Source organism: Ctenopharyngodon idella, chromosome 8, assembly GCF_019924925.1.
Source record: "Ctenopharyngodon idella isolate HZGC_01 chromosome 8, HZGC01, whole genome shotgun sequence".
Lineage (NCBI taxonomy): Eukaryota > Metazoa > Chordata > Actinopteri > Cypriniformes > Xenocyprididae > Ctenopharyngodon > Ctenopharyngodon idella.
Genome location: NC_067227.1, coordinates 32,234,727 through 32,262,137, shown reverse-complemented (window position 1 = coordinate 32,262,137; position 27,411 = coordinate 32,234,727). Strand labels below are relative to the sequence as shown.

Sequence of the window (27,411 nt, the reverse complement as noted above, 5' to 3'; positions counted from 1 at the left end):
ATGTGCCAAGGGGGAGGAGCGAGTTTTGCGGGAGCGCCACTACTACAAATTGGCCACTACTACAAATTGGCGCTGCGAACACGGTTGGAAAGGAGAAGAGTGGAAAACCACAGCGGGCTGACTGGATGAGCAACACAACCGGTGGCTACAAGGTAAGCAGTTTTTGCTTAATTTCTGTTGTTCGTTGGAGTCTGCCCGTGGTGGTAAGGATACTTAAAAGGTTCCTCCAACCTTAAAGAACAAAAAACAAGCTTTTTGGCTTTTGATTCCAGAAGAAAAATTGCATGCACTAATCTGTATTTACTGTCAAAAGGGCCTTGATTGGATGCCAGTGAAAAAGATAGTGCATGCACTGTTAAAAATAAATGTAATTACAGGTAATTGTCTGTGTTTTTTACAGAATATTCCCATTTTGTCATTATACAATGAAATACCTGTTGTTTTACAGATATTTGCTGTAATTTAAATTTCCACTATTAATTTACAGGGAATTGCTTGTATTTTAGTAATCAAATTTCCGTTTTTTAAAAGGAAATTTTCTGTATTTTTTCAGAATAATATGTAATTTTACATAAAATGTTGATTAATATTTTACAGATTTTTTCTGTAAAAAATATAAAAAAGGAAACGAAAGTATAACTACAGAAATCAACAGTCATTCAGTTCGGTTTTATTCGGTTTTTCTTTCAGTTTAGAGATAATTGTGTTGGTTAAGGTGAGTTTAATAATAGTATTTGTACATACAGTGTAGCCTATTATAAATTATGCATTGTTTATTTCACTAATCTTTTAACCTTGTCTTGCAAATAGATGCTTTTTTTGATCATTATTTGGCATTGACTTATTCTCCCCTAATTTTTCTAACCACATGTATTATTCATGTACATTTTATGTTTCTGCAAATCGAGTTGCAAATGGGCAGCTTTGTGTGTGTGCGCGCGGGCGCGTGCGTACGCAGGTTCAAATTTCCCGCCGACTACTTTTCCGTTAGTCCCGCCCACATTAGTTCGTGCAGTACAGTGATGGAAGGGTGAACCGCGAGCGGGTGATTTGAATTTATTTCAGCCTACGCTTGAAGTGGATCGTGAGATTAATATTGGTGTAAAGCAATCGTAAAAAGCACCCGTGAGCAGGAGCATTGAACACATCTGTCGATCCATTCAGAACCGAGTGTGAGGAAAATAACGCGCCCTTTCAGCAAAAAGACCACAGCGGACATCATACCAACCGATCAATGGCTAAGGTAAGATTCTCATTCTACATTTGAGTGAAATTTTATATTGTGTGGCTGCAAATTTGTGTTGTTGATAGTTTCGAAGCTAATGTTAGCATTTCTAAACAGTGTTCAGTCACATAACTCAGAACACTTAAAATTGCAGCAGGTGTCGTTCAATTTTCCATCTGTTTTAAACCAAGAAAGATCAGTTATTTATAACAAAGTTCGTTTAAGTGCATATGAGGTCTTCGTTCATATGTGGTAGTACCACAGTTATTATATCTCTTTTGAAACATTGAACGTTGAACACTTTAGCATGGCTAACTACATCAAGACAGTGATCGAATTCAGTAGCCAGCCTGTAGGCCTAAGTAAAAATTGCATATTCTGAGCGCATCTGCTTGCAAACACGTATAGGATGCATATATTAAAGGGTTAGTTCACCCAAAAATGAAAATTCTGTCATTAATTACTCACCCTCGTGCCGTTCCACACCCGTAAGACCTTCGTTGATCTTCAGAACACAAATTAAGATATTTTTGTTTAAATCCGATGGCTCCGTGAGGCCTACATAGGGAGCAATGACATTTCCTCTCTCAAGATCCATTAATGTACTAAAAACATATTTAAATCAGTTCATGTGAGTACAGTGGTTCAGTATTAATATTATAAAGCGACGAGAATATTTCTGGTTTGCCAAAAAAAAAACAAAATAACGACTTATTTAGTGATGGCCGATTTCAAAACACTGCTTCAGGAAGATTCGGAGCGTAATGAATCAGCGTGTCGAATCATGATTCGGATCGTGTGTCAAACCGCCAAACTGCTGAAATCACGTGACTTTGGCGCTCCGAACTGCGGATTCGACACGCTGATTCATTACGCTCCGAAGCTTCATGAAGCAGTGTTTTGAAATCGGCCATCACTAAATAATTCGTTATTTTGTGCACCAAAAATATTCTCGTCACTTTATAATATTAATATTGAACCACTGTACTCACATGAACTGATTTAAACATGTTTTTAGTACCTTTATGGATCTTGAGAGAGGAAATGTCATTGCTCCCTATGCAGGCCTCACGGAGCCATCGGATTTAAACAAAAATATCTAAATTTGCGTTCCGAAGATTAACGAAGGTCTTACGGGTGTGGAACGGCATGAGCGTGAGTAATAAATGACAGAATTTTCATTTTTGGGTGAACTAACCCTTTAAGTCTTACAATAATTTTTAATAAATATTTTTTTTTCTTTCAAAAAGCTCATCTTTGGTGGTCTGAGTAAATTGTCATTACGTATTGAATCATAGGATACACTGGATAGTTGGTTTCAGTCCAGTTGAATGGACAGTTACACCCCTAGATATTAATATGATGCAGCTAAGTCAAAGTAATTAATATAATTTTATGCAATATAAATTTAGCTAAAATCACATGGCAGCCAAAAAAATAACTGTTAGCCTTTTCTGCTCAGCTTCCAGATCAAACTAGGTTGAGGTTTTGCATTGTCTCAGTAAAATATATGCTGGCATTTTTGATTTAATGTAATAGGCCTACTAAATTTTTGTATTTATTTTTGTGATTTCAGGTCATGTGGAAAGACTGGAGATCTACAGCAGATGAGCATTGCAGAACAGATGTGAAAAGACTAATTCTTTGTTTACTTCTTTTCATGCAGCTATTTTGTACAGTATTTTTATTGTAATTGTAACTAGAATCATTCAGAAACATGTTTTTTCCTATCACTGACAAAAATCTCTACCTTTCATTCCAGTCGGATGATTAGCCGGTAGCTGCTCACATCTCAGCCTGCTACATGGAAATTTCCAACCTTCACCTGGATGACCTTTACCTTCAACTCAACCTTGCCAAGACAGAAGTGCTTGTGGTTTCAGCCAGCCCCTCCTTCGTGTTATAATTGATCAGTTAAACTTAACACACCACATTGCTAGAAATGCCCAATCTTGCAGATTTGCCTTATACAACATTAGGAAGATCAGGCCATTACTATTGGAACATGCTACACAACTTGTCATCCAAGCTCTTGTTCAATCCAGACTGGACTATTGTAATGCTCTCTTGGCCACTTTCATCAAAGTCAAGGCACTGATGTTTGCTTACAGAGCAATAACTGGCTCTGCACCCCTGTACCTAAACTCACTGCTACAGACTTGCGTTCTGAAGGTGAACAGCGCCTTGTGGTGCCATCCCAAAGAGGCACAAACTCACTTTCACTGACCTTTACCTGGACTGTTCCCTGCTGGTGGAATAACGACTAACTTCAACCATTTTAAAGAGACTGCTAAAGATGCATTTTTTTTTTTTTTTTATTGTGAACGTGACCCATTATTTCTGTTTAGCTAAAAAAAAAAAAAAAAAAAACTTTCTACGCGTACTGTGCTAGACTAGCTGGAAATTGTCACTGCACTTATTGTTGCTTCCATTGTACTCCTAATTTGTAAGTTGCTTTGGATAAAATGTAATTGTATATGTATAAAATAATAACAGCAATTTTACAGTATAAAGGTATACAGCTATTGTCTTTTAATGTAGATATTTTTGCATGTTCTAAATGATATAGTAAGCTTGCATTTCCTATAATTCAAGTAACTTGACATACAAAGTGTTATGTACAATGATTAATACTGTAAATGTGCATGTTCTTTCCTTTCATTAAATGTATTCTGTACTATATTTTGTTAATTTAGCAGAATTGGTTTTAAAGGTTGATATTTGTATGTATTTCCAAGTACTTAATTTAGAGATTGATTGAAGTTATGAGTGGTTCTGTAAAAATAAAGATTAATACTGTAAATATGTAAATATTTGTTTTTTTGAATTTATGTGCTAATTGCATTTTTATAAATTTCTTAGTTATTGTACATGGGAAAATCTATATTTTAAAAGTAAATTATTGTAGATGGACAGAGCAGCTTTAATAAAATAACTCATAAAAACCTTAAAATCGCAGAGATTAACCTGAAAGTTAGTCATTTTCTATGTAATTTGACATAATTTATCGGTTTTTCCATGGTTTAATAAATGATTATCAACAGTAATATACTGTAATTTAATGAATTTTGACTAAAGTCTGTTCTGTATTTTTACAGTTTTTGCATGTAATTTTGTGAAATGGTTATTTGCTGTAATTTAATGGAATCCGTCTGGAAACTGCCAGACTTTTTACTGTTTTTTTACAGGATTTTTTTTTTTTTTTTTTTTACAGTGTGCAATGATTAGCGTGCAAAAAGTTTAAAAGATAAAGAATGTGTAAGAACATTCCTAGGTGAATAAAAGTATAAGTTTACTTAAGTTATAAGCTAAAAGTACGTACAAAAAGTTCACTTCAAGAATTAATCAAGTGGCGTCAGTATAAGGAAAAAAACTGCGTAAACACAAAGAAAAAGGGCGATTTCTCTACATGAAGCACTTCGAGTACACCCTCCTAAAAACGAGTACACCCTCCTAAAAGTTACTAAATAAAACGAAATTTTAGGTTTAAGGCAATGTTTGATCAACAGGTAAGTATGTTGAACCAAAACATTTAAAGAGAAGTAATTTCTTGACAATTAAAAGTGTTATATAGCCCACTGAATCATTCTCAGACTTAATGCTGACAACAGTGGAACCACTTGGGAGAGGACTGTCAGGAGACTTATTTCTTAGCACAAAAGAGGACAGTGGTACAAGAGGATTACCAAATCATTGTTTTAAGTGTGAAAATATAGCAAAAGTAACACAGAAATTCAAAAACAATGGATTAGTGACAAGGCCCCTGAAATAATCAGGCCTTCATTTTAAGCTTTCATTTAGTGATGAGGGATTTTTTTTTTTTTTTTGCTAGACAAAGAGCAGGAGAAATACCAAGCAAATGTCTCAGAGCCAGCAAAAGCTATGAAAAGAGTGACTGTTTATCTCACAGAGTAAGATGCAGCCTGCAGAAATGACATGCATGGTTGTTGTTCTCACTGGAACTACCTACTGTAGCCAAAACACAGTAAAGTCAGTTAGCCATTTCCAAAGCCCATATTTACTAAATATAGACTTTGGGAATCAATACTCTGGTCATATGAGACCAAATCAATCATTTTGGATCTAACAGCATCTAAAATGTTATGGTGTTGCTAGAGGAGGAGTACAGTGAGAAGTGCCTGGTTCCCACAGTAAAGTTCAGTGGTAGTAAAGCTCTTATATAGGGATGTATGAGTGCTGAAGGTGTGAGGGAGTTGTGCTTTATCAATGCTGTCACGAATTCCCACACCACTGTGTAATTTAATACACAAACTTGAAATACAAGATGTTACCCTTTCCTCTTTCCCTGCATTGTTGGGCATTTGAGTCATGACAATGAGGCCTATGCATTCTCCCAAGGTGAAAAACCTTCTGTGGACATGTATTGCACTCAGTCTTAACACTCTTTTGGCTGAATTGATGTGTGTTACCCGCCATGGTCAATTTTCACCCGCATTTGTCGGGTTGGCAGGTGTTAGTTTCAAACCATGATTCTGAGTAACATGATATCAAGTGCCATTATAGACTACTTAAACTGTGTTCAAGGGGGATTTGTTATGAAAAAGCTATGCTGTTGTTTCCTTGTGTATGTTTATCTCAGTGAATTGTGATATGTGGGGTGATGGAATTGTGAATGCACTGAAAACTGCATTCTTTGAGTCGTAGTAGATTGTTTTTTTTTTTTATTTACTCTTACTAACATTATGGATTCATTTTATGTGAATTATTAAGGGGTAATGAGTACATGTGTCCTTTGTTCACTCTCCTTCTGACTTGACTAACTGCAGGGCTGCAGACGAAACCTGCCTAAGTCCTTGAAAAGTGTTTTAATTTCACTCTCAAAAGTTTGCATGAACCCTGAAATTAATAATGTAATAGCAATCGAGTATTTCTGTCACAATACCATAGTTTCAGTAAGCGTTACTACATTAAATCCATAGTGATTTGTTAAATGCTTTCCACTAGATCTCGCAGCGATGTTATTAATTTTGTGGCAAATTCAAACGCTTTCTCACTGGATCTCCCAGCGGTGTGTACTGTGTACAGTGTCATGTAAGTTCTACCATAAAGACTCAGAGGGCAGGTGAACGTTTACATGTTATTTAATCCATAGAGTATAAACAGATGGTAGTGAGCTACAATGTTTCATGTTTAGTTGTACAGAAAAGTGCACAATGTATCTTTTTAGCATAGATATCATGATGTGTGCATCCACAATAGTCACATCGCAGGAACTGCAGAGTTTAAAACAAAGTTGCCCATGTTTAGGTCCTGTCAGTTGTGCGTGCACACGGAGCCGCATGACACACTTGAACACCGAATTGAGTTCACTTCTGCATCTATTTGTGCTTCAACGGACACATACATGCAGAATTATGTCAAAATGTAGTTGTAAACAGTGCATATGGCTCAGGTAATGCAGACAAAGAAAACAGATATGTATCATTATAAGGGATCCTCGCATTCTATCATAAAGTGACAGCAGGCTTGCTGCTTTCTGTCATGAATGTTAACGAACAACAAAATACAAAGAGAAAATCACTCTTGCAGCTTTAAAGACAATATGTAAGATTAAAATATACAAAAAACACTTGCTCAGTGTTATATCTTTCGCTCAATTGTGTACTTACATTATCCCAAATGTTACCCAAGAGTTTGTAAATTCAGAGAAATTCACAAATTTAAAATAGTGCCTGCCCCTTGTCTTTGACAGCGATTCCATAGAAATGTACAGAGCTACCGCAAAAACGGAAGATCAAAGACAATATTATAAAGATGGCAGCATGCTTGTTTCTCTAGCGCATAAGGTCTATATCCCACGCCGGGAAGGGAAATTCAGTGTCATCAACTGCGAACGTGAAACAGAAAATTCAGTGCTCATTTATACCAGGTGTCAAGCAGTGATTGGCCACACTTATTATTACGATAGCAACTTGCTAAGTCAGTAATAGACAGAAATCAAAAGGTCCCACATGATGTGCTACATGCTCCTTTCATTGAGCCTTTAGTTTGACCTATCCTGATGCAGATTTGTGGAAATACCAGACTTCACTTGGTCATAATGATTTCAGAGGAATCCAAAATAAATCAAGATTAACATTTATTGTTTGCCAGGCAGAATTAAACATCAATTAAAAGAATTAAAAAGAATATATCACACAACTGATCAGTATAAAATACAAAACACAATTTAAAAATGCGATATAAAAAATAGTTTCTAAGAGTCAGTATACCTGGCAAATAGAGAGACACACAGCAATTGTGCAGGAAGTTCTGCTTACAGATGCTTCCTTGAGTGGTTTGCCAAATCCCTTTAAATACCCCAAATCTAACAAAAGGACTGTAAACATTTAGCACCCAAATATATATGCAGCTTTTGCTGGACTTTTTCTCGTGCCTAAATAGTCACACGCCTGGTTTTGGGGATGAAAACAAATGGTTATCAAAGATCTTTACTGGGGCATCCCAGACCAGAAGAACAGGTTTCGTTTTCTTAATTCTTGCCCATTCTTGTTGTGGGAGTGAAACAGTCTTACCAGCCGCACCAGAAGTATTTATATCAGGGATGGGCAACTTCAACAGTGACGAGGGCCAACATTTTTTCTCCTTCCTACCAGGGGGCCAGATTACTAATCCACACTCACACCTTTTACTTTTTATTAAGAGAAATCAATGTATAATTTTTAAAAATATTTTATGAACTATAAAACTTGTGCAATTGTGCGAATACAAATGGGAAACTTTGTTTTCAGTTGACAAGCAATATTACCCCAACAGCAAAACTTCTGTAAATTTGCCAAAAATGTAGCCTACAGATGTCAACATTTTCAGCCTTGTTAAAAAGTGCTTATTTAAAAAATAGTTGTTCCATATGGTATTACCATAATCCACATCCACATATTACCATGAAAAATACTATTTTGCATATGCGGGCCGCCTGTTGCACATCCCTTATTTTTATTGATGTCACATCAAACAGCTAAGATAGTAGCTTTGTGAGATTTGCATGGCTAGCTGAGACCTGAAGGGAAGGAGAGCCTGTGAGGAGTCAGGAACTCAGCATGGAGGGGAAGAGATTAGATTGAGCCAGATGTTGTCCTCTGCTTTTTCTCGTAGCTCCTCTCTTCAGATTAGTGAATTTTATTGTTTTATTACAAGATAGGATCTTGAATTCAGTCTTGGTAAAATCCATCCTTACAGTTCCACCCCAGATTCAAAGCAGTCCCTGAGGGGCCATTATTTATGGATTTCTTGCAGCTTGCTTACGATTGCAATTTCTGTAGGGCTGATACCTGTAGTGCAAGGGTTCCCAAACACATTCCTGGAGCCTCCCCAACACCACATGTTTTTCATGTCTCCTTAATCAAACATACCTGATTCAGATCATCAGCTCATTAGTCGAGACTCCAAGACCTGAAATATGTGTGTCAGACAAAGGAGACATGCAAAAAGTGCAGTGCTGGGGAGGCTCCAGGATATGTTTGGGAACCCCTGGTGTAGCGGATTGAGCGTGATGGCCACGTTGGTTGAAGTGTGCATCGCGTGGAGAAGACATCTGCGGTCGTATTCAGTGACATCACTTCCTGTTTGTTGCTGCCGCACTGTCTGAGTTGAAGCTCCATTGAGTTGATTCCTAATTGCCTGTTTTTCTTCTTAAAATCTAATTTATAACCTATTATTTTCTCCTTTTACAGTGGGTGAACATATCCCTGACATTATTCTAAATAAAAAACATTTGGATTGCCTTGATCTCGCTAGTTTTATCTGACTTCCCGAACACCCACTACTAGCTTTAGTCTGTTAGCAATAGTAGCGTGGTCTCACTAGCGTTTGTACTGTTTACACTTCTCATTCACGATATTATTATTCATCTATTCTAACGGCGATTGTATCGGATGTGTCTCTACCTTTGAGTGAAGGTGAGGACATTTACGAGCTGCATGCGGTGCAGTTAGAGCTGGTGGCCATGGAGAAGCAGGCCGAGCTACGGGAGTGGCGAACAGCACTGGAAACATCCCGGGTTGACGCTCACCAATCCGCGGTAAGTTTGCAGCGCGATATTAACACTCCTGCTTCCTCTACTCCATGTAAAACGTTATCTATGAAAAATTTCAGTCAGGATTCAGGTCTCATCATAGCACAGAAACTGCGCTCGTTAAAATTACAAATGACTTACTTTTAGCTTCTGACCAAGGCTGTATCTCAGTACTAGTGTTACTTGATCTTAGTGCTGCGTTCGACACTATAGATCATAAAATACTCTTAGATCAACAACAAAACTACACTAGTATTCAGGGACAGGCATTAAGGTGGTTTTGATCATACCTATCAGACCGTTACCATTTTGTCTATTTAAACGGGGAAAAATCTTAGATAACGTCAGTAAATTATGGAGTGCCTCAAGGATCTGTATTAGGCCCTCTGCTATTTTCAGTATATATGCTGCCACTCAGCAATATTATTAGAAAACATGGAATTAGTTTCCACTACTATGCCTATGATTATATATTTTATCACGACCAGATGAAATCTCTAAATTATCCAAATTGACAGAGTGTGTTAAAGTTAAAGTGACAGAGTGTGTTATATTAGACAGCAACTTGTCTTTCGAAAATCAAATTTCATTTGTTACAAAAACAGCCTTCTTCCACCCCAGAAACATTGCTAAGCTACGGAATATGTTATCTGTTTCTGATGCAGAAAAGTTAGTTCATGCATTCATGACGTCTAGACTAGATTACTTTAATGCGTTACTAGCTGGTTGTCCTGCATCCTCAATAAACAAGCTACAATTAGTCCAAAATGCAGCTGCTAGAGTTCTTACCAGGTCAAGAAAATATGATCATATAACTCAATTTTATCATCTCTACACTGGTTACCTATTAAGTTCCACATCGATTATAAGGTATTGCTGCTGACCTATAAGGCCCTAAATGGTTTAGCTCCTGTGTATTTAACCGATCTTCTATCACCCTACAATCCATCACGCTCTTTAACATCACAAAACTCTGGACTTCTGGCTGTACCTAGGATATCCAAGTCCACTAAAGGAGGGAGAGCATTTACACATTTGACTCCTAAACTCTGGAATAGCCTTCCTGATAATGTTCGGGGCTCAGCCTCACTCACCCAGTTTAAATCTAGATTAAAGACGCATCTCTTTAGCCAAGCATTCACATAATGCATCTCATATCAGATCAATTGCACATGACTATCTTTGCTTAATGTTATTGCAATTTAATTTACAATCACTGTTAGCAGTTTAATTGAAGGTAGAAGCAATGAGCTCCTGGAAATTATGAATTACATATTAACAATAATTAGGATATATAGAAATTTGGGAATGTGCATGTTGATCCAGATGTTGCATCATCTGAAGTCCTCGCAGGAGTTGGCGCCGTCTCTTCAAAGGTGTTGGTCATCTGAGGTCTTCTTAAGAGGCTGGACCCAAACTGAAGCTGATGTACTCTCTAGTCACCCGTCCGAGATAAAACAGAAAAGCAAATGGAGAATAATTAGCATAGCTGCTGTTCATAATGTTGAATATATGGCCTATCTGGATCCTGATAGCCCAAATCCAAATAAAGTGTGTTCTGCTGACAGACCTCCAAACAGACCAACTGAACTTAGAATTGATATGAATGCTTTGATTCAACAAGGAATCCGACGACAACAGACCAAACTCGTCAAGAAAATGAAGAAGGCGAAGAGCTGTTGGACAACCGAAGATCAGCACTGCGGCCAAGGAAATAATCAGAATGCTTAGACAACAGCAGAGAATTCATGTAAAATTGATTTCATTAGTTAAAAAATCTTTTGCTTTGAATACTTATAATGATGATTTAGCCAAGATCACAGAGATTGAAACACTGTCTACCAAAACAGCGCTTTCAAGTTCTCCTGTGACCAACTGAGTGTATTGACTTCCTGTAACTGACTTCCTGTTGTGGTCCATAAAACAACTGGGGCCAACTGAAATGTGTGTATTTCAAAGAAGCTACCCTATGCTTTTTTGCTTATACTTACTATAGAATCTAAAGGTTAACAGGAAAACTAGGGGGGCATAGGTCTGTGTGTGTGTGTGTGTTTACTATAGCCTAGTTTTTTTTTTCTTTCCGTGAACTATGTTTTTCTTTTCTTCTACGAAATAAGGTGACAAATAAGTTCCTCCTCTTTGTGATGATTACAAAGTGTGAAACTTGCATCAGAACCCCTGCCGACTTGGTGAAGACTGATCTCTCTGTTTATGTGAAGTTTATTCTGAACTTTGTTATTAAAAGATACCAGTATAGTTGGTAATTGTAATCATTTAAAACGAGTCTCAGAGTGAATTATTCTTTCATAAACCTATTATCTGAAACCTGAATATAAATATATATCTATATAAGATATATATAGATATATATTAATTCCTTCAAGCTTCACGAACATTAATGAACCCAAGCTGAGTGTGGCTGGATATACCTTAGGAATTATTAATCAACTGGTTTTATCATCTTCCCCAGACAATCTGCAGGTAAGAGCTATTTATCGATCAGCATTTGTTGGGAATGAGTTTTTACATAGTTGGCTATTAATTGAAGGGAGTAATAAATACAACAGTAACATTAAGCAAAGATAGTCATGTGCAATTGATCTGATATGAGATGGATTATGTGAATGCTTTGCTAAAGAGATGCATCTTTAATCTAGATTTAAACTGGGTGAGCGTGTGTGAGCCCCGAACATTATCAGGAAGGCTATTCCAGAGTTTAGGAGCCAAATGTGAAAACGCTCTCCCTCCTTTAGTGGACTTTGATATCCTAGGTACAACCAGAAGTCCAGAGTTTTGTGATCTTAAAGAGCGTGAAGGATTGTAGGGTGATAGAATATCGGTTAAGTACACAGGAGCTAAACCATTTAGAGCCTTATAGGTCATTAGCAGTACTTTATAATCGATACGGAACTTAATAGGTAACCAGTGTAGAGATGATAAAATTGGTGTTATATGATCATATTTTCTTGACCTGGTAAGAACTCTAGCAGCTGCATTTTGTACTAACTGTAGCTTGTTTATTGAGGAAGCAGGACAACCAGCTAGTAATGCATTACAGTAATCTAGTCTAGACATCATGAATGCATGAACTAATTTTTCACCATCAGAAATAGATAACATATTCCGTAGCTTAGCGATGTTTCTGAGGTGGAAGAAGGCTGTTTATGTAACATATGAAATATGATTTTCGAAGGACAAGTTGCTGTCTAATATAACACCCAGGTCTTTAACTGTCGAGGATGGAGTAACAGTACAATCCTTCTAAATGCAAATTGTAGTCTAAGAGATTCTGTGTACAGGTTTTTGGTCCAATAAGTAATACTTCAGTCTTATCTGAATCATCCAATGTTTTACTTCTTTAACACACTCTGTCAGATTGGATAATTTGGAGATTTCATCTGGTCGTGATGAAATATATAACTGAGTATCATCGGCATAGCAATGGAAACTAATTCCTTGTTTTCTTATAATATTACCAAGTGGCAGCATATATATTGAAAATAGCAGAGGGCCTAACACAGATCCTTGTGGCACTCCATAGTTTACTGATGTTATTTTTGATTTTTCCCCGTTTAAATAGACTGATGGTCTGGTCTGATGGTGCTGAAAGCCGAAATGAAGTCCACAAATAAGATCTTTGCGTAAGTCCCAGGTCTGTCAAGATGTTGCAGGAAATAAGGCAGTCACATGTTGACCGTATCACACACAGGCCTGTTTGCTCTCTATGTAAAATGAAGAGGATCCAGTACGGGTCCAGTGATGTTCTTTAGGTAGATCAACACCAGTGATTTCATGACCATAGATGTGAGAGCGACAGATCTGTAGTCATTAAGTCCAGTGAGTTTGGGTTTTTTGGGGACCGGAATGATAGTGAAGCATTTGAAGCAGCAGGAAACTTCACATTGCTCCAGTGATCTGCTGAAGATCTGCGTGGAGATTGGGGGCAATTGGTCAGCTCAACTTTTAAACAGACAAGTGAAACATCGTCTGAGCCTGGTGCTTTCCTAGTCTTCTGTTTTTTGAAAACTCACCTCATGTCCTCCACATAGACCTTAAGCACAGGTTGAATTGCTGGAGGGGTGAGGAGGGGAGTTGCAGGTGTTGGTGTATGTGTGAAGTGCAGGTCAGAGCAGGTGTGGGGTGTGAGTCTGGGTATTTCAAACCTGCTGTAAAAAAAATTCAGATCCTCAGCCAGTTGTTGATTCTCCACAGACCGTGGGGATGGCGTCTTGTAGGGGAGAGTGGGGTAAGATGAGCCTTCTTTTACATATGTGGTCCTCAAGATAAGGGAAAATGAAGCAGAAGTACAATGAAAGTATTTAAAGTAATTTCAGGATGTTTCCTATCATTATAAATGATCAGAATACATATATGACAAAGGGTTCTAAAAATATGGCTTCTTATAAAAAAAAAGTGTTCCTCTGGCTTAATTTACCCCAGGTTAGGGGTAAGTTGAGCCAAGTCAGTAGATGGGTTCAAACTGACCATCTAACTGAATCTGAATCAAACCCATGTGAAATTTTAAAGATAATGTACCTATATTAAAAACTAATTTAATAATCAAATTTCCTTTTACAAATATTCTTTGTAAAAATATTCTTTTTTTTAAAGCTAAATTAAACATAAAACCAACCAAATGAAGTTGAAATTTCAGTATCTTTAATTGTTTGCATTTCTGAAACAATATGTTGAACATCAAAGTTGTGACCTTCCCATAAACAGACTAAACAGAGAGTTTGTTGAGTAAAATTAAATAAAAACTAAATAAGAATGAATAAATGTCACTGAAACTAATAAACATTTTAGTTAAAAGATTCTTGACATGGTAGTTTTTCTGCAATGTCGATCATGTTAGGCCATTAGAGACTACAGGTGGAAAGATATAAATGATTAAACATCCTCTGGTTCGTATCAGAGAAGGATTTGGTGTACTTGTACACTATTCTTATCAAATAAACTCAAAAATAAAGATAAACTAAACCAGTTGCGTAATATTACATTGAATTTACACCAGTTTATACTTCAGATTTAACTTAAATTCAATGCCTTATGGTGGGGTAAGTTAAAACGCTGGCTCAGTTTACCCCACAGCATTTGGCTCACTTTGCCCCATAGCTGCCATTTTAGGAAAAGCTAGCTAGCTTACCAGTTCAGAATAATATTTAGCTAAATGACGTGCATGGTTTTATACGTTGCTAAATCACCAATATGCATCATAAATAGTTTTAGACCTGGACAAATTTGCTTTGATGAAACAGTTATTACATCTGTAATGTTAAAATTTTACTTTGACAAGCCAAAAACAGTAATAAGCAACTTCCACTCCTCCCATGTGCTTCTCCTTTTCGCAGTCTGGCTCTAAAATATGTGGTCACATGACAATAAAATGGTATGGTTGCCAAGATACAGGGGTTGGATCAATCTTTCCCCACTCTCCCCTACTTGATGTTTATCTGAAGAGTTGATGGCTGAGAACTGGTTTTTCAGCTTTTCATAATAGCTTCTTTTAAAACACTCTTATCTCCTTTGTTAGTCTGTTTCTGGCCTGGTTAAAAGTCAATATTTTATACAAGAACTTCTGTAAGCATCCTCTTTGGCGTGACAAAGCTGTTTGAGTTTCCCAGTAAACCATGGTTTATCATGGTTTATCAACAGAATTGGTGAGCTCCACACTGAGGCAGCCATTCACAGTGCCATCTTGAACAAACATATAGTGAAATTTTATAGTTATAAATAAAATAACATGGCCCTTAAAACCAAAGCCCTTAGAAGTTAAGAAAATCCCAAGTTATAAATTAAAGACTTTTTTCTTAGTCTTGATTTCTCACAACTTGTGTGCTTTTTCCAGGCGAGTCGGAGTGAACTGCGGCCTGTAGCGTAGCCATTCACAGAAGTTCAACAGACAAGGTCAGGATTTTCGTTAAATAATACATTAAATGTTGGTGTTTTTTTTTTTTACCAAACCCTATCGTATACCCCCACAACACTTGGAATATACAACACGTGTAGCATTGGACCATTCTGTGATACTTTTGCATCTTTTTTAAAAGCTTGATGCTGGTTGCTATTCACTGCCATTATATGGATGAGCGTGACTGGGACATTTTTTGAAAATTCTCCTTTTGTGGTCCAAAAAAGAAAGGGCATATGGCATTAATACATCACCAGGGTAGGTGTATGACTGAATCTTCATTTAAGGGTGAACTATCACTTTAAGTTTTCCCTTAAAGTTGCAGTAGGAGATCTGGGAAATGCTAACATTAGCCTGCTAGCATCGAAAGCATAAGATCCCACCCACAGCTGCTCTTGGCAAAGTGTCACAAGAGACTGCGTTAAACTACCTCATATCTCAAAGCACATAGCATTACAATAATAATGAACATAAACAACTTAGAATGCTTGTACCTGACTGCTGCAGATTAATTTCGGTGTTGATACCCTTGACATGGAAATGCATAATTCCGAGTCTGACTGAACAGCTCCAGTTAGAACATCACGGGTTGCCATCTCTTAATTACAATAGTTATGGCTTGAACGCAGCATCAGCTTGTTGTTTTGATTCGGTAGGAACTGTAAAAGGCGGCTGCTGTTTGTTTGTGGTGCTCCGTGACTGACGCCTGTCTACATAAACTCGAAATGCGCTGATGACGAATGATGTCTGCGCAAACAGGGTGCGCGAGGGTATGTAAAAACCATATGCTGACATAAATGCTGATTTTATTTTGTTTGGACCTTTTATGGTCCTACACCTTCCACAGACGATATTTTTATAAAAATACATTTAGACCATTTAACATAGTGATTGCTATTAGGATATAAGGAGACTTTCAACCAGTATGCCAAAAAATGTTTCTGTAGAGAATCACCTATTGCACCTTTAAGTTCTGATATGCATTGCAACAAAGTCCTTAGTAACCATTTAAAATTAAGTGTTCAACCTTAACCCTAAAACAGGCAACGTGTACCAGGAGTTACATAGTTTTTATTGTCTTGTTTGGGGCATAAGAAAGATTTTTTCATCAAATCCTTTTATCATTTATCATAGTCTGGTCTGTCTTGAGTATGCTGGTCACATGGTTTGTTTCAAGTTTTCTGTGATCAATTAGTCAGCCTGACCTAAATCCAACATGGGCGCTATTGGTGCAGGACATTCAGATTTTGTGAAAAGTAAATATATATAAATCTTACTATTCTTCAGAAAAAAATGCAAAACAACTACTAATATTAATTGTGAGCATTGTCTTAAGATGTTAAAAAGAAAATTAAGTTATATGTTGCTCATGCTGATATTTACCACATTTTGAAAAGTATGTATCTCCCAGGATACGTTGCTTGTTTAGGGTATAAAAACAAAGGATTATCCACAGTATTGACAATGAATGGTGTTTCAAGGTAAACTCGGCTCCCTGTAATGGTCATTGCATTATTGCAAATTCCGGGGTGATGAGTGAGAGGTGGGTTGTGGGTGGTTGGAGGGCCAGTAGAAATCTCGTTCCAGGAAAGGAGCCCCTAAGGAAGACCATTATAGACCCTCCAGGCCTCTGGGCCCACTGTACACAGTCCCCCCCAGGTGTGCACAAACACACAAGGAATTTGTTGTGGTTTTCTACAGCAGCTCTTGGTACACACATACATATGACATGAGAACAGAAAGAACATTTAAATAAGTAAACTAAGAAAATAATAATAAATAAGTAAAATAAAATAAATAATAATACTAATGTGGTATACATCTGGAACAGAAGACATACAGATTTGTATTGTATATACAGCAGGATGAAAAAAAAAAAAAAAATTGTATATATATATATATATATAAAACTAATTTTTACTCTCAAGTACTAAAAGTGAATACTAAAACAGGGGTAATTGCAATGTTAGCTGTTTAAGCTGGAGATAGTGTTGGGGAAAAAACTGTTCTTATGCCTAGATGTTCTAGTGCACAGAGATCTGTAACATCTGCCTGAGGGCAGAAGGGCAAACAGGTTGTGTCCAGGGTGAGAGAGGTCTGTGATGATGTTACCTGCCCGTCTCTTTACTCTGGCGTTGTACAAGTCCTGAAGGTTGGGCAGGTGCACACCAATTATCCTTTCAGCTGTCCTAACAATCTGTTGCAGTCTTCTTATATCTGATTTGCTGGCTGACCCAGACCAAACAGTTATAGAAGTGCACAGAACGGAATAATAATTAAAAAAACATCCAATGTAAACCAAGTTACGAATACCTCTCTAATCCCAGCTAACTCCATGAAATATAAACTGGAAACCTTCACCAGGCACTAAAAGAACCTGACCCCGAACGTCCCCAGGACTTTTGCTGGGTTGAGGACTTACCGCAACTGTCAGGTAGATAAAGGGGTGGTCAAATTTCATCCACTCATCTTTAATTTTAGGCTGTGATGGTAATGTACCAAGATTAAGAGTCAAATTAATCTAGCAAACTGAATTGTGAAATCAATATCAACACTAGACCCCATTACTTGAACTAAGTAAAATAACATCACTATCAGATATATCACACAAATAGACAAAATAAACCCTTTGATAAATCTAAACATCTCAATCCTTCAAGGTCTCAATCTCTTCATTCTGTGCTTCAGCATCAGGATGATTTAATCAGTCTCTCTGTCGCATTCCCCTTGTGCTGCTTAGCACTGAGGTGCTCGTCGATCCTTCCTTAGTTCTGGGATGCTCTTGATCAGTTGGAGCAAACAGCGGGCTTTTAAGCCACCAGTTGAGTCTGCTTATTCTCCTCAATGGTCCCCCTAAGTGAATCTTCCTTTCCAGTGGTCACAATCAGGTGTCACACAGAAAAGCGAACTGGTTCGATGAATATACCACACGTAATCTCCTGATTGCATCTACTCGGACCGTACCTAGATATGATAGATGATAGATATAGACATGGAGAAGATAGAGTGGACACAGACAAAACAACAAGAACAAAACAAGACAACATTGTCGTTTTTCATACAGTTAACAATACATTAGCACCCGGATTAGTAGGATGAATTTCCTCAATATTAACAGCACGGCTTGTACCTGTGAAGGAAAACCTTGAAATGCTTTTGTTAGAGACAACATATATTTACACATCACCCAGTCCAGTCCTCCTTTGGTTTGAGGGTTATCCAGGGCTGTTCAGGGCTTGAACCCATGATATTCCCTGATCTGGCAGTATCATACATAATTTGATTTTATAGTTATATGATTTTCTTTGTTGGTTTAAATAAGTTCATTATCATTAAATCATTTCTTGTTTTTACCCAGTAATATAAATTTCTCTACCTGGATAACACTCATCCCACCTTCAACATGTTAACAATCACAAGACGATATTTTATACATTTAGAACAGAATCAGTTCCATTGAGTGAAATCCATTATGACATGCTGAAAAGAAAAGAAAAGAAAATAAAAGTTAGGTGTGGGGTAAACAGACAAGCTTGCTTGTTCTGCCTTTCCAAGTTATTCCCTGCGCAGGTGTGGCACTGTTTCTCTCTTCTGTCACAATAACCCAGGTCAGGATTGTTAGCCAAATTCATCCATGACCATTATTTTTATTAGGCATAATCCACATAATGTGCCCATTTGAGAAAATTTGAATACAGCTGTTCATGGCATTTTATCTGCCTTGGTGCACCATCACTCACACACACACACACACACACACACACACACTCTTTTTTTTTTTTTTTTTTCGTCACTGCCTCTGCAAACAGTGAACTGAATGGGGAATGTATATTGTTAAGGGTGGAATACCAACAAGTCGAATCGAATAAAACTCTTTCGATGATGTTGGAAATGACGAAATATATATATTTTTCATAATTTTGGATCCATGGCTAACTATAATCATAATCTCTGGTAATGACAGCATTTGTGATATAAAGATTTTGCAGTTTTGGAATTTTTCCTTATAATAAAAATAAATATCTATTAACCAAGATGGAGTGACTAATATCATAGCTTTACCATCCATTTTCTATTTAAGAGAACTCTGTAACATAAATGTCTGTCTTGAGAGCAGAGTCTAAACTCTCTTCATTGCACAGCATTACTCCTAGTTAGTGAATGCAGTGTCCTCTACCTAAGTCCAGACCCAGTTTTAACTGAACGTGAGTCAAGCAAACACTTAACTTCCATTTCATAAAGGGTTGGACTGGCGCTTATTGAAAGAAAAATGCGGTAGGTTAACAAAATAAAGAACTGCTATGAGACCAGAGAATCACCAATTTGTAAGTTGTGATGACAAGTCCAATTTTGAGGCATTCTCTGTAGTGATCACTGTATATGCAGTACCTGCACACACACGAGATGGAAGTCTGTTTTAGTTTGGCTGTTTTAGAGTCTCTCTTCATCCAATGCGTTGGGTCTCTCAGTCTGTGATGAGGACCAGGTGGAGCATGAGGTTGACTCTGAATGCAGTTGTCTTTCTCTCTCTCTGCATCTCATGGCAGCTTGTTTCTGTTGTGGTTTCTGCGTTAATTCAGTCTTTTCATTGTCAGCCCTCAGAAGTGTCAGCTTCCTCTTTCAGGGGTGTGCTGAAGGCCCATCAACCAGTGCCTGTGTTTCTCTGCAGCCTGGGTCTTTAAGTCTCTTTCCCCCACTGGCATGCACAGTCCATTCGCTCTTGTTTGTGTTGGGACAGCCTCTTCTGAAAATTGAACACTCAGAGAATGGCATAAATCAAATTGACCCCACATAAATTGTCATCACAATTGTATATGAGCAGTCTGCTCTGCTTTTCCCTAATTTTAGGAGTCTCATCCAATTGATAACAGCAGTTCTGTATTTTATTTTAATAAAGCAATTTCCTCTTTGCGGAAAAAGCAAGCAAGTTCTTCTTTGCAAAATGCAGAAAAGAGCAAACTAAACTATTCTTAATTATCTGAAAATATTATAAATAATCCTCACAAATACATCAGTGTGACATATGGTAATGTAACGAAGCTGGACTCAGGCAGGGGTCCATATGCAAAGCTTTATTACAAGTGAGCGTGGTCGTACAGGCAGGGTCAAACGGGAACAAACAGGAACAGCAAGGGACAGGCAGAATCGTAGTCAGGATACAGGCAATGGTCAGGACAGGCAGATATCACTCACAGAACAGAATACCAGACAGGATAATAAACGCTCAGAATTGCAACACAGGTTAACAAGACTTCGCAATGAGGTGGTGTGTGTAAGTCTTTTATAGTCCAGGTAATGATCTACAGGTGTGTGTGGCAATTGGTGATTGGTGTGGAGTGTGCATGTGATTGGCAGGGAGGATTATGGGAAATGGAGTCCAGGAACTGACAGGAACAGACGGTGATCGTGACAGGTAAAATGTCACAACTAAAAATCAAAAATAAAATAAAATACAAATTTTCTTTCTTTACTTAAATCAGTTTAGTTTTGTTTAACTTAGTCACTCAATCTTGTTCTCATTCAACACAATGCAAAAGTTATTTCCGTTAACACATACTAAAATCTCTACAATAGATCAAATTTCAAGCTGTCTACCAGGGATTATGAATACATATTTCAGACGTCTTCAGATGACAGATAACAGGATATAATAAAACTATATCTTCGCTTTATTCAGTTAATATTGTACTATTTATTAATTTCTCTTTTTAACGAGCTCCCACATTTCATGTATAAAGTATGTTCTTTAACCTATCTGAGACAATGCATAAATGAAATAATAAAAAATTATTCAGCAGAATTATCTAAATACAGTTGTACATATCGTATCACTACAAATTTGGAACACAATACTTTAAAGATAGCAGCACACTCGATCTAACACAGCTGGGACAGAACAGAGCAGGACAGGATTTGGTTCAAAACTAATTTCACCTCATCAAAGTGACCTGGAGGAAATAGTGGCATATAGCCATTAGTTGAATTTGTAAACCTTTTTACAATCCAATCCAATCTCCTTTACGAGACGGACCACGTACAAAAATAATTGCTGATGTACTGCTCTGCTTTGACACCCATCCTGACCAGATCGATTTATGTAGGAAGTTTAAAAAGTTATTTAGTGTTTTAGTGCCTTGCAAGGACTTCACTATAGAATAGAATAGGTCATGACCGAGGCATAACTTCATCCATCAGACAAAATACTCAGGCAAATTCAAAATATGTGGCTAAACACAATGTTAATTTTTTTTTTTCATACAATAAATCCTAAACATTTGCATAATTTAAATTTCTGCTTTCTGGATTTAGACAAATTTCAAATTTCTCTTGGTTTTAATCTTAAACATTAATATATTATTGACCTCTGGATCTCAAATTAATAATCAAATCTCAATTTAATAATCAAGCAAGGCCAGTCTCCTGTTATCGTAATTGCTGAGCCCTTAACAGAAGCTTCCACCTTACACGTGAGTTGACCAAACAGACTTTCAATAACCTACAGACACAGTCTCACCTGAAAATAGCCCGGGGTTAACTAAGTAGACATTGATATCAAACGGCAGTCACCCTCGCAAACAGAGAGCTCTCTTAACGATATGCACTCTGCCCGACTGACACAGAATACTCCAGAATAAAATTGATGATTCAATATGAACACCAGTTATTCAATATTCAAAGATTCGGCAGAGACCTGGACTCGTGGTTCAAATTGAAAGACCCACATCCACAGGCAGATAGCTTCAAGGCTCAAGCAATTAGAAAACAGTGGACCAAAATCAGAGGAGATATATTACTCACCTCTATTTTAAACCAGTGCATCACCAGAAGCGACGGGTCGTGAAGAACCGGGCGGAAACACCAAAACTGATGCAAAAACTTGAGGCAATGAGATCCAGGCGATTATGTCAGAGATCAAATTTGAATAAGGAATAACAAGTTTATTAAGTAAAAATTATAGAGACAAACAAATTAATTAAGTAATTAACAGTTAATAATAAAATCTAGAGTATTGTATCTAACAGATGAAAATGAAGATCAGAATATAGAGAAAGAAGGAACAAAATTAAGACATTTGAGAGGTAGAAGAAAAGAAGCAGAAGATGCAGAAGAGATGCAAGAAGCAAAAGAGCAAAGAAGAAGCTAAACTATCAAAGACCCAGTCCGTTTTATACCATAATAAGCATAGGAAAAGATAATGTTGAGAAATCATAAGCCATAAATGATAAAATGATTAACATGAATAAAATGCATGAATATGAATATTGACCATTTTGGATCCACCAGAGTTTAAAAAAAAATGTGCAAATGTTAATATTCACATGTAAAACTGATATTATTACATTTTGTTGACTACATCTTTGCATTTTTAACTAGATATTTTCTTGCAGTTTCACACAGCTCATTTTATGGTAGAATAGGGGTGTCCAACCCTGTTCCTGGAGGTCCACTGTTCTGCAAGGTTTAGCTCCAACCCTGATCAAACACACCTGAAACACAAACAAATCTTACCGAAGTCTTCAGGAAGAGACTTTGGTAATTACTAAAGTCTTTTCCTGAAGACTTTGGTAAGATTTGTTTGTGTATCAGGTGGCCTCCAGGTTGGACACCCCTGTTCTACCATAAAATGAGCCGTGTGAAACTCTGCAAGAAAATATCTTTTTATACCCAAGAAAATATTTTTCCCCAACAGGTAACGTAACCTGGGAGTTACAACTCATAAAATCCAAACTACATCAAATATTTCAAAAATTCCTTTGGATATGTTTTTATGATCTTGGATATGTACTTAAGCCCAGATGATATAAAAAGTGACATGAAATGATTTTCCAGTCTTGCCTGTTTGTCAACTCAAACACAATGGACTATTTCATGTTAATAGAGGAGAGGGGAAGTACTGAGGTGCGTGAGGTCACTAAACCTCAACCAACAAATCAAAAAGAATTTCACTTTTCTTAGAGAACCAAGCACTCATTCCTGTAGCAGGAAGTGTATCACTTTCAAAATGCTTTGAGATCACACTCTTATTTTTACCCGATTTGCTTCAAACTTCATCACAATAATGTCAAAATATGGCAGATGTAGACCTGTGAATGTATTTGTGATATCTTAAATATTGTTGCCATGGCAACACGTCAAACTTTAATAATATTCTTGGGCATTTTTGAGCCTCTTAACATGCTTCAAATTGCATGAAACTCGACACACACATCAATATTGTCATCCAGTAGACATGGGGAAAGCCTTAGAAACGGGCGGGGAGCAGGGGCTCTTCAGCGCCACCTTTTGACAAAAGTGGGGGGGTTAGTTTAACCTACAGTCACCAAACTTGGTACAGTTATTGTTCTCATTAAACTAGACAACTTTCTGATTTACAGTCATTAGCTCCGACCAACAGGAAGTCAGATAATTTGGTTTGAATGTGGATTTTTCAAACACTCTCTCTCTCTCTCTCTCTCTCTCTGTCTGCCCCCGTCACTCTCTCAGTCTCACTCATTCTGTGTTTGTGTGTGTGTGTGTGTGTGTGTGTGTGTGGTGTGGGGGTGGGGTGTCTGTGTGTGGGTCTCTCTCTCTCTCTCTCTCTCTCTCTTTCTCTCTCTCTCTCCCCTCCCTGTGTGTGTGTGTGTGTATTACAATCTTGATTAGTGGTCTTTAACCCTTTTACTGATTACCCATTTATTGATGAACTTATAAAAATGTTGAACTGCAAATGATAACTTCACACGCATTTGAAATTGGACCATGACACTATATCACTCTTCAGACAGGACTAGTTTTCTAAATGTTGTTTGAGTTACAATTATTATTTTTTACAATTACAGTTATATTTTTTTAAAATTAATTATTTATTGATATAATTCAAATGTGGTTGATTCAGATGCTCGTGTGTCTGAGCCACATTCAAAGAACCATCAATACTGTTATTACTAAGCGTCATGTTTGTTTATAATCTGGTGGAGTATAAACATAAGCTGGATCATTATGCAGTTTTGTCTATGCAGCACCAAATGGTTTATTGTTGTATTTCTGTGACTATGCTGTCTAAGCACGGATGAGAAGGAAAAGTAAATTAGCATTCACATACATGTTTATCTGCATAAATTACATTTGTTTATTCAAGGGTTATGTTTTCTTAGCTATGCTAACATGTTGATGCAGCTCAGTAATTCATTATTGCTCCTAATGGTTTATTATCATATAAAGCATAAGGGTATCAAATGACTAATTGATTATACTTGCTCAGGTGGTTGCTGGGTTCCCATCTCTATCAGCTTGCAACATTATATATTTGCTCACGAGAACACACAGGATGTATTCTAGTGCTAAGGCGTCAGCAAGGTAGCCAAGGCACACACAGATAGTAAAATGTGGTCCCATTTAAAAAAAAAATGCAATACATATGTCTTGACGATAGATCTGTTGTTTTGGGGGGTGTTTGTCTGTCCCTTCCTTTCTTGTTTTGGGGGGTGTTTGTTCTATCCCTTCCTGTCTACGTCATCATTGTGGAAAAAAAAAAAAGACTTGTAAGGAAAAAAACATGACATGTGGCACATCTTGTTGAAAACACATTGTCAACTTACAATGTGGCTGTTGAATGAGTGTTTTCTAGAAAACACACAGCTGTGTAGTAGTTCTAGAAGGTGGCTGCATAAACAAGTCATACAAGTTAGTCAGGATCAACTGAACTTAGAGATTTAGGAAGTTAGAGCCACTCTACATCTGACTGTTTGCATTTTATCTTATCTATGTAACCTTTTTATTTTTTCTAATTCTTTTTATAACATTTATTTAATCATTTTTATTCTCTGCTTTTATTATTTAAATTCCTTTTCTATGTAAAGCACTTTGAATTGCCACTGTGTACGAAATATGCTATATAAATAATTTTTTTTCTTTCAGTTAACCTTTGGCTAACTGCTGGTTGGGGTTGGGTAACGTTTCAGTTTTAGTGATTCTGATCCCGCTTATCGATTCTAATTCTTAACGATTACCAGTTTTGATTCCAATAAGGTAAAAAAAGGACAAAATATTTAGAGACTGTATCTAACATATTTATTCTTTGTCTTTTTGCAAAACATTTCATTGCATCTGAGTGTAATGAACAAAAAGGGAATTAATTAAATATTTGGGGTATTTTTTACTAACTGTATCATATACAAACGTTTAATCAAAAACAGACATGCATGCAAACTAATGCAATTAGTTTGTCCTTATTGTCCAACCCTGCTTCAATTTCCACAGTTTAGCCTAACTGATTATTAATTTAATCATAGGTTGCCAACCTAGATATCCAACCCCCTACCTAACATACTATAACCTTGATTAACCTGTTTGACTGCAGCTGAAGCAACAGATAACTTGACAAATATTACGTTTTACATTTGCATAATGATTTATGATTGGTCCTGCAAGCACTGGTAAGTCCTGCAGAGAGTGCAAACTAGTTCTAAAACCATTTGTTGTTTTTACCTGCAGAAACTCACCTACATCCATCAGTACGTCTTGTGGTAGCCTACTTTAAGTGACACAGAGCTGCTAATTTCTCTCAGGGGATCTTAAAAGAGGTAAGGAATTGTGTTACCTAAATTCATTCCAAATTTACAATTAAAATGTCTTGGCAGATGATTTTGTTTTCAATTCATGATTATTAAATATTATTTATTTAAATAATTAAATATCAACTTATTTAATAAAAATGTCATGAACGAAAACAAAACTTACAGCCATTGTATAGCTTTCAATTAATTAATTAATATTTAATCAGAAACTGATTCTACTTGCCTTTTTATTGAAACAAGTTTTTTTCTTATTTTGTTTTTGTTTTTCTTTTCATGATTCTCTTTAGATCACAAAATGTCAAGTCTAAATTTCAAAGGATATTCACTGCCTCGTATGATTTCTATAGTGGCATTTGCAGGTCTCATCTCTCTGTCTATCTTCTATTACTGGACCTCAATTGCAAACAACTGTGCAGCTCCACTGCCTAATCCGAAACAATACTTGGACAATCATTTTGACAAGAACGGCAGCAGCTTCTCAGAAGATAAACCTATTCTTCTTCTATGGGTCTGGCCTGAAAATTACAGGTTTGAGCTGAGTGATTGCAAAAAATTTTACAATATCGACGGTTGCCTTTTGACAGATAATAGATCCCTCACTAGCAATGCAGATGCTATCCTCATTTTTCACAAATCCATCAGTTGGGACCTGTCCAACCTTCCTCCATCTCCTCGTCCTAAATTCCAGAGTTGGATATGGTTTCATGTAGAATCCCCAACCAACACTGTAAAAATACCAGGTCTGGAAAACCTGTTCAATCTCACTCTCAGCTACAGACGTGATGCTGACATTACTGTACGGTTGAACTTGATCGCCAAGAGTAAACCAAATGAGGAGTTTGTGATTCCCAAAAAGGACAAACTGGTGTGTTGGATTGTGAGTAACAATGCTGCGTCAACGGGCGTCGGCACAAGGAACCAGTTTTACCAAGAATTCAGCAAACACATTGAAGTGCATATGTTCGGAAAGGCTTATTCAAAATTTCTGGATTATAACGAATATTATCCTACCTTGGCGAGCTGCAAGTTTTACCTTTCCTTTGAGAACTCCATCCACAAGGACTACATCACAGAGAAGCTCAATGGGCCGCTTTCTGTAGGGACCGTCCCTGTGGTTTTGGGTCCTCCGAGAAAAAACTATGAAAACTTTGTTCCCGGCGATGCCTTCATTCATGTGAATGACTTCCCAGATGCAAAGTCACTGGCAGAACATCTGCTTCAGCTGGACAAGGACGACGAAGCATATGGCAGGTTCTTTACCTGGAGGAAACATCTCACTGCAACTCCTCATTTAATACAACAAACCCAAGAGTTTGTTCTGGCTATTTGCACTGCCTGTGACTATATAGCACATCACAGAGAATATAGAGAATTTCATGATCTCTATGAGTGGTATTTCAATTAATATAAGGTCACATCAGATTTTTTTACAAACAGGGATATTTCATAGAGGAGTTTTGATAATCATTGCTAATGGATGTTAAATTATATTACTCTTACAAGGACATGCCTCCACGCTATAAAGCACATTTATTTGAATCTTTTGTTTGTCAGCAGGTTTGCATTCATTCAAATGTTATTTAAATGGATGTTTGTTCAAAATGAACACATGAATAAGACATACATTGTAATATGCAGTTTGATTTGATTATTTGCCTTATAAATAAAGAAATACATAAATGTA

General features: G+C 37.0%; 1 protein-coding gene across 6 annotated transcripts; it reads left to right on the top strand.

Annotated features, from left to right (window-relative positions):
* Positions 1-38: 38 nt before the first annotated feature.
* LOC127517319 (4-galactosyl-N-acetylglucosaminide 3-alpha-L-fucosyltransferase 9-like) lies at positions 39-27,411 on the top strand. Of its 6 annotated transcripts, XM_051902770.1 has the most exons (5): positions 9,145-9,266; positions 10,885-11,741; positions 15,109-15,167; positions 25,645-25,733; positions 26,015-27,411. In XM_051902770.1, exon 5 carries the CDS (start codon positions 26,023-26,025, stop codon positions 27,130-27,132), a length of 1,110 nt encoding a protein of 369 aa, XP_051758730.1. In that variant the 5' UTR covers positions 9,145-9,266; positions 10,885-11,741; positions 15,109-15,167; positions 25,645-25,733; positions 26,015-26,022; the 3' UTR covers positions 27,133-27,411. The 6 variants fall into 6 exon arrangements, with proteins under 6 accessions (XP_051758727.1, XP_051758732.1, XP_051758730.1 ...); XM_051902768.1 differs by lacking the exon at positions 15,109-15,167; XM_051902771.1 differs by lacking the exon at positions 10,885-11,741 and having other exon boundaries at positions 9,158-9,266.

Bases quoted from the DNA above. Each gene is read 5' to 3' on its own strand.
- LOC127517319 (XM_051902767.1), top strand. From the start codon at position 26,023: ATGTCAAGTCTAAATTTCAAAGGATATTCACTGCCTCGTATGATTTCT.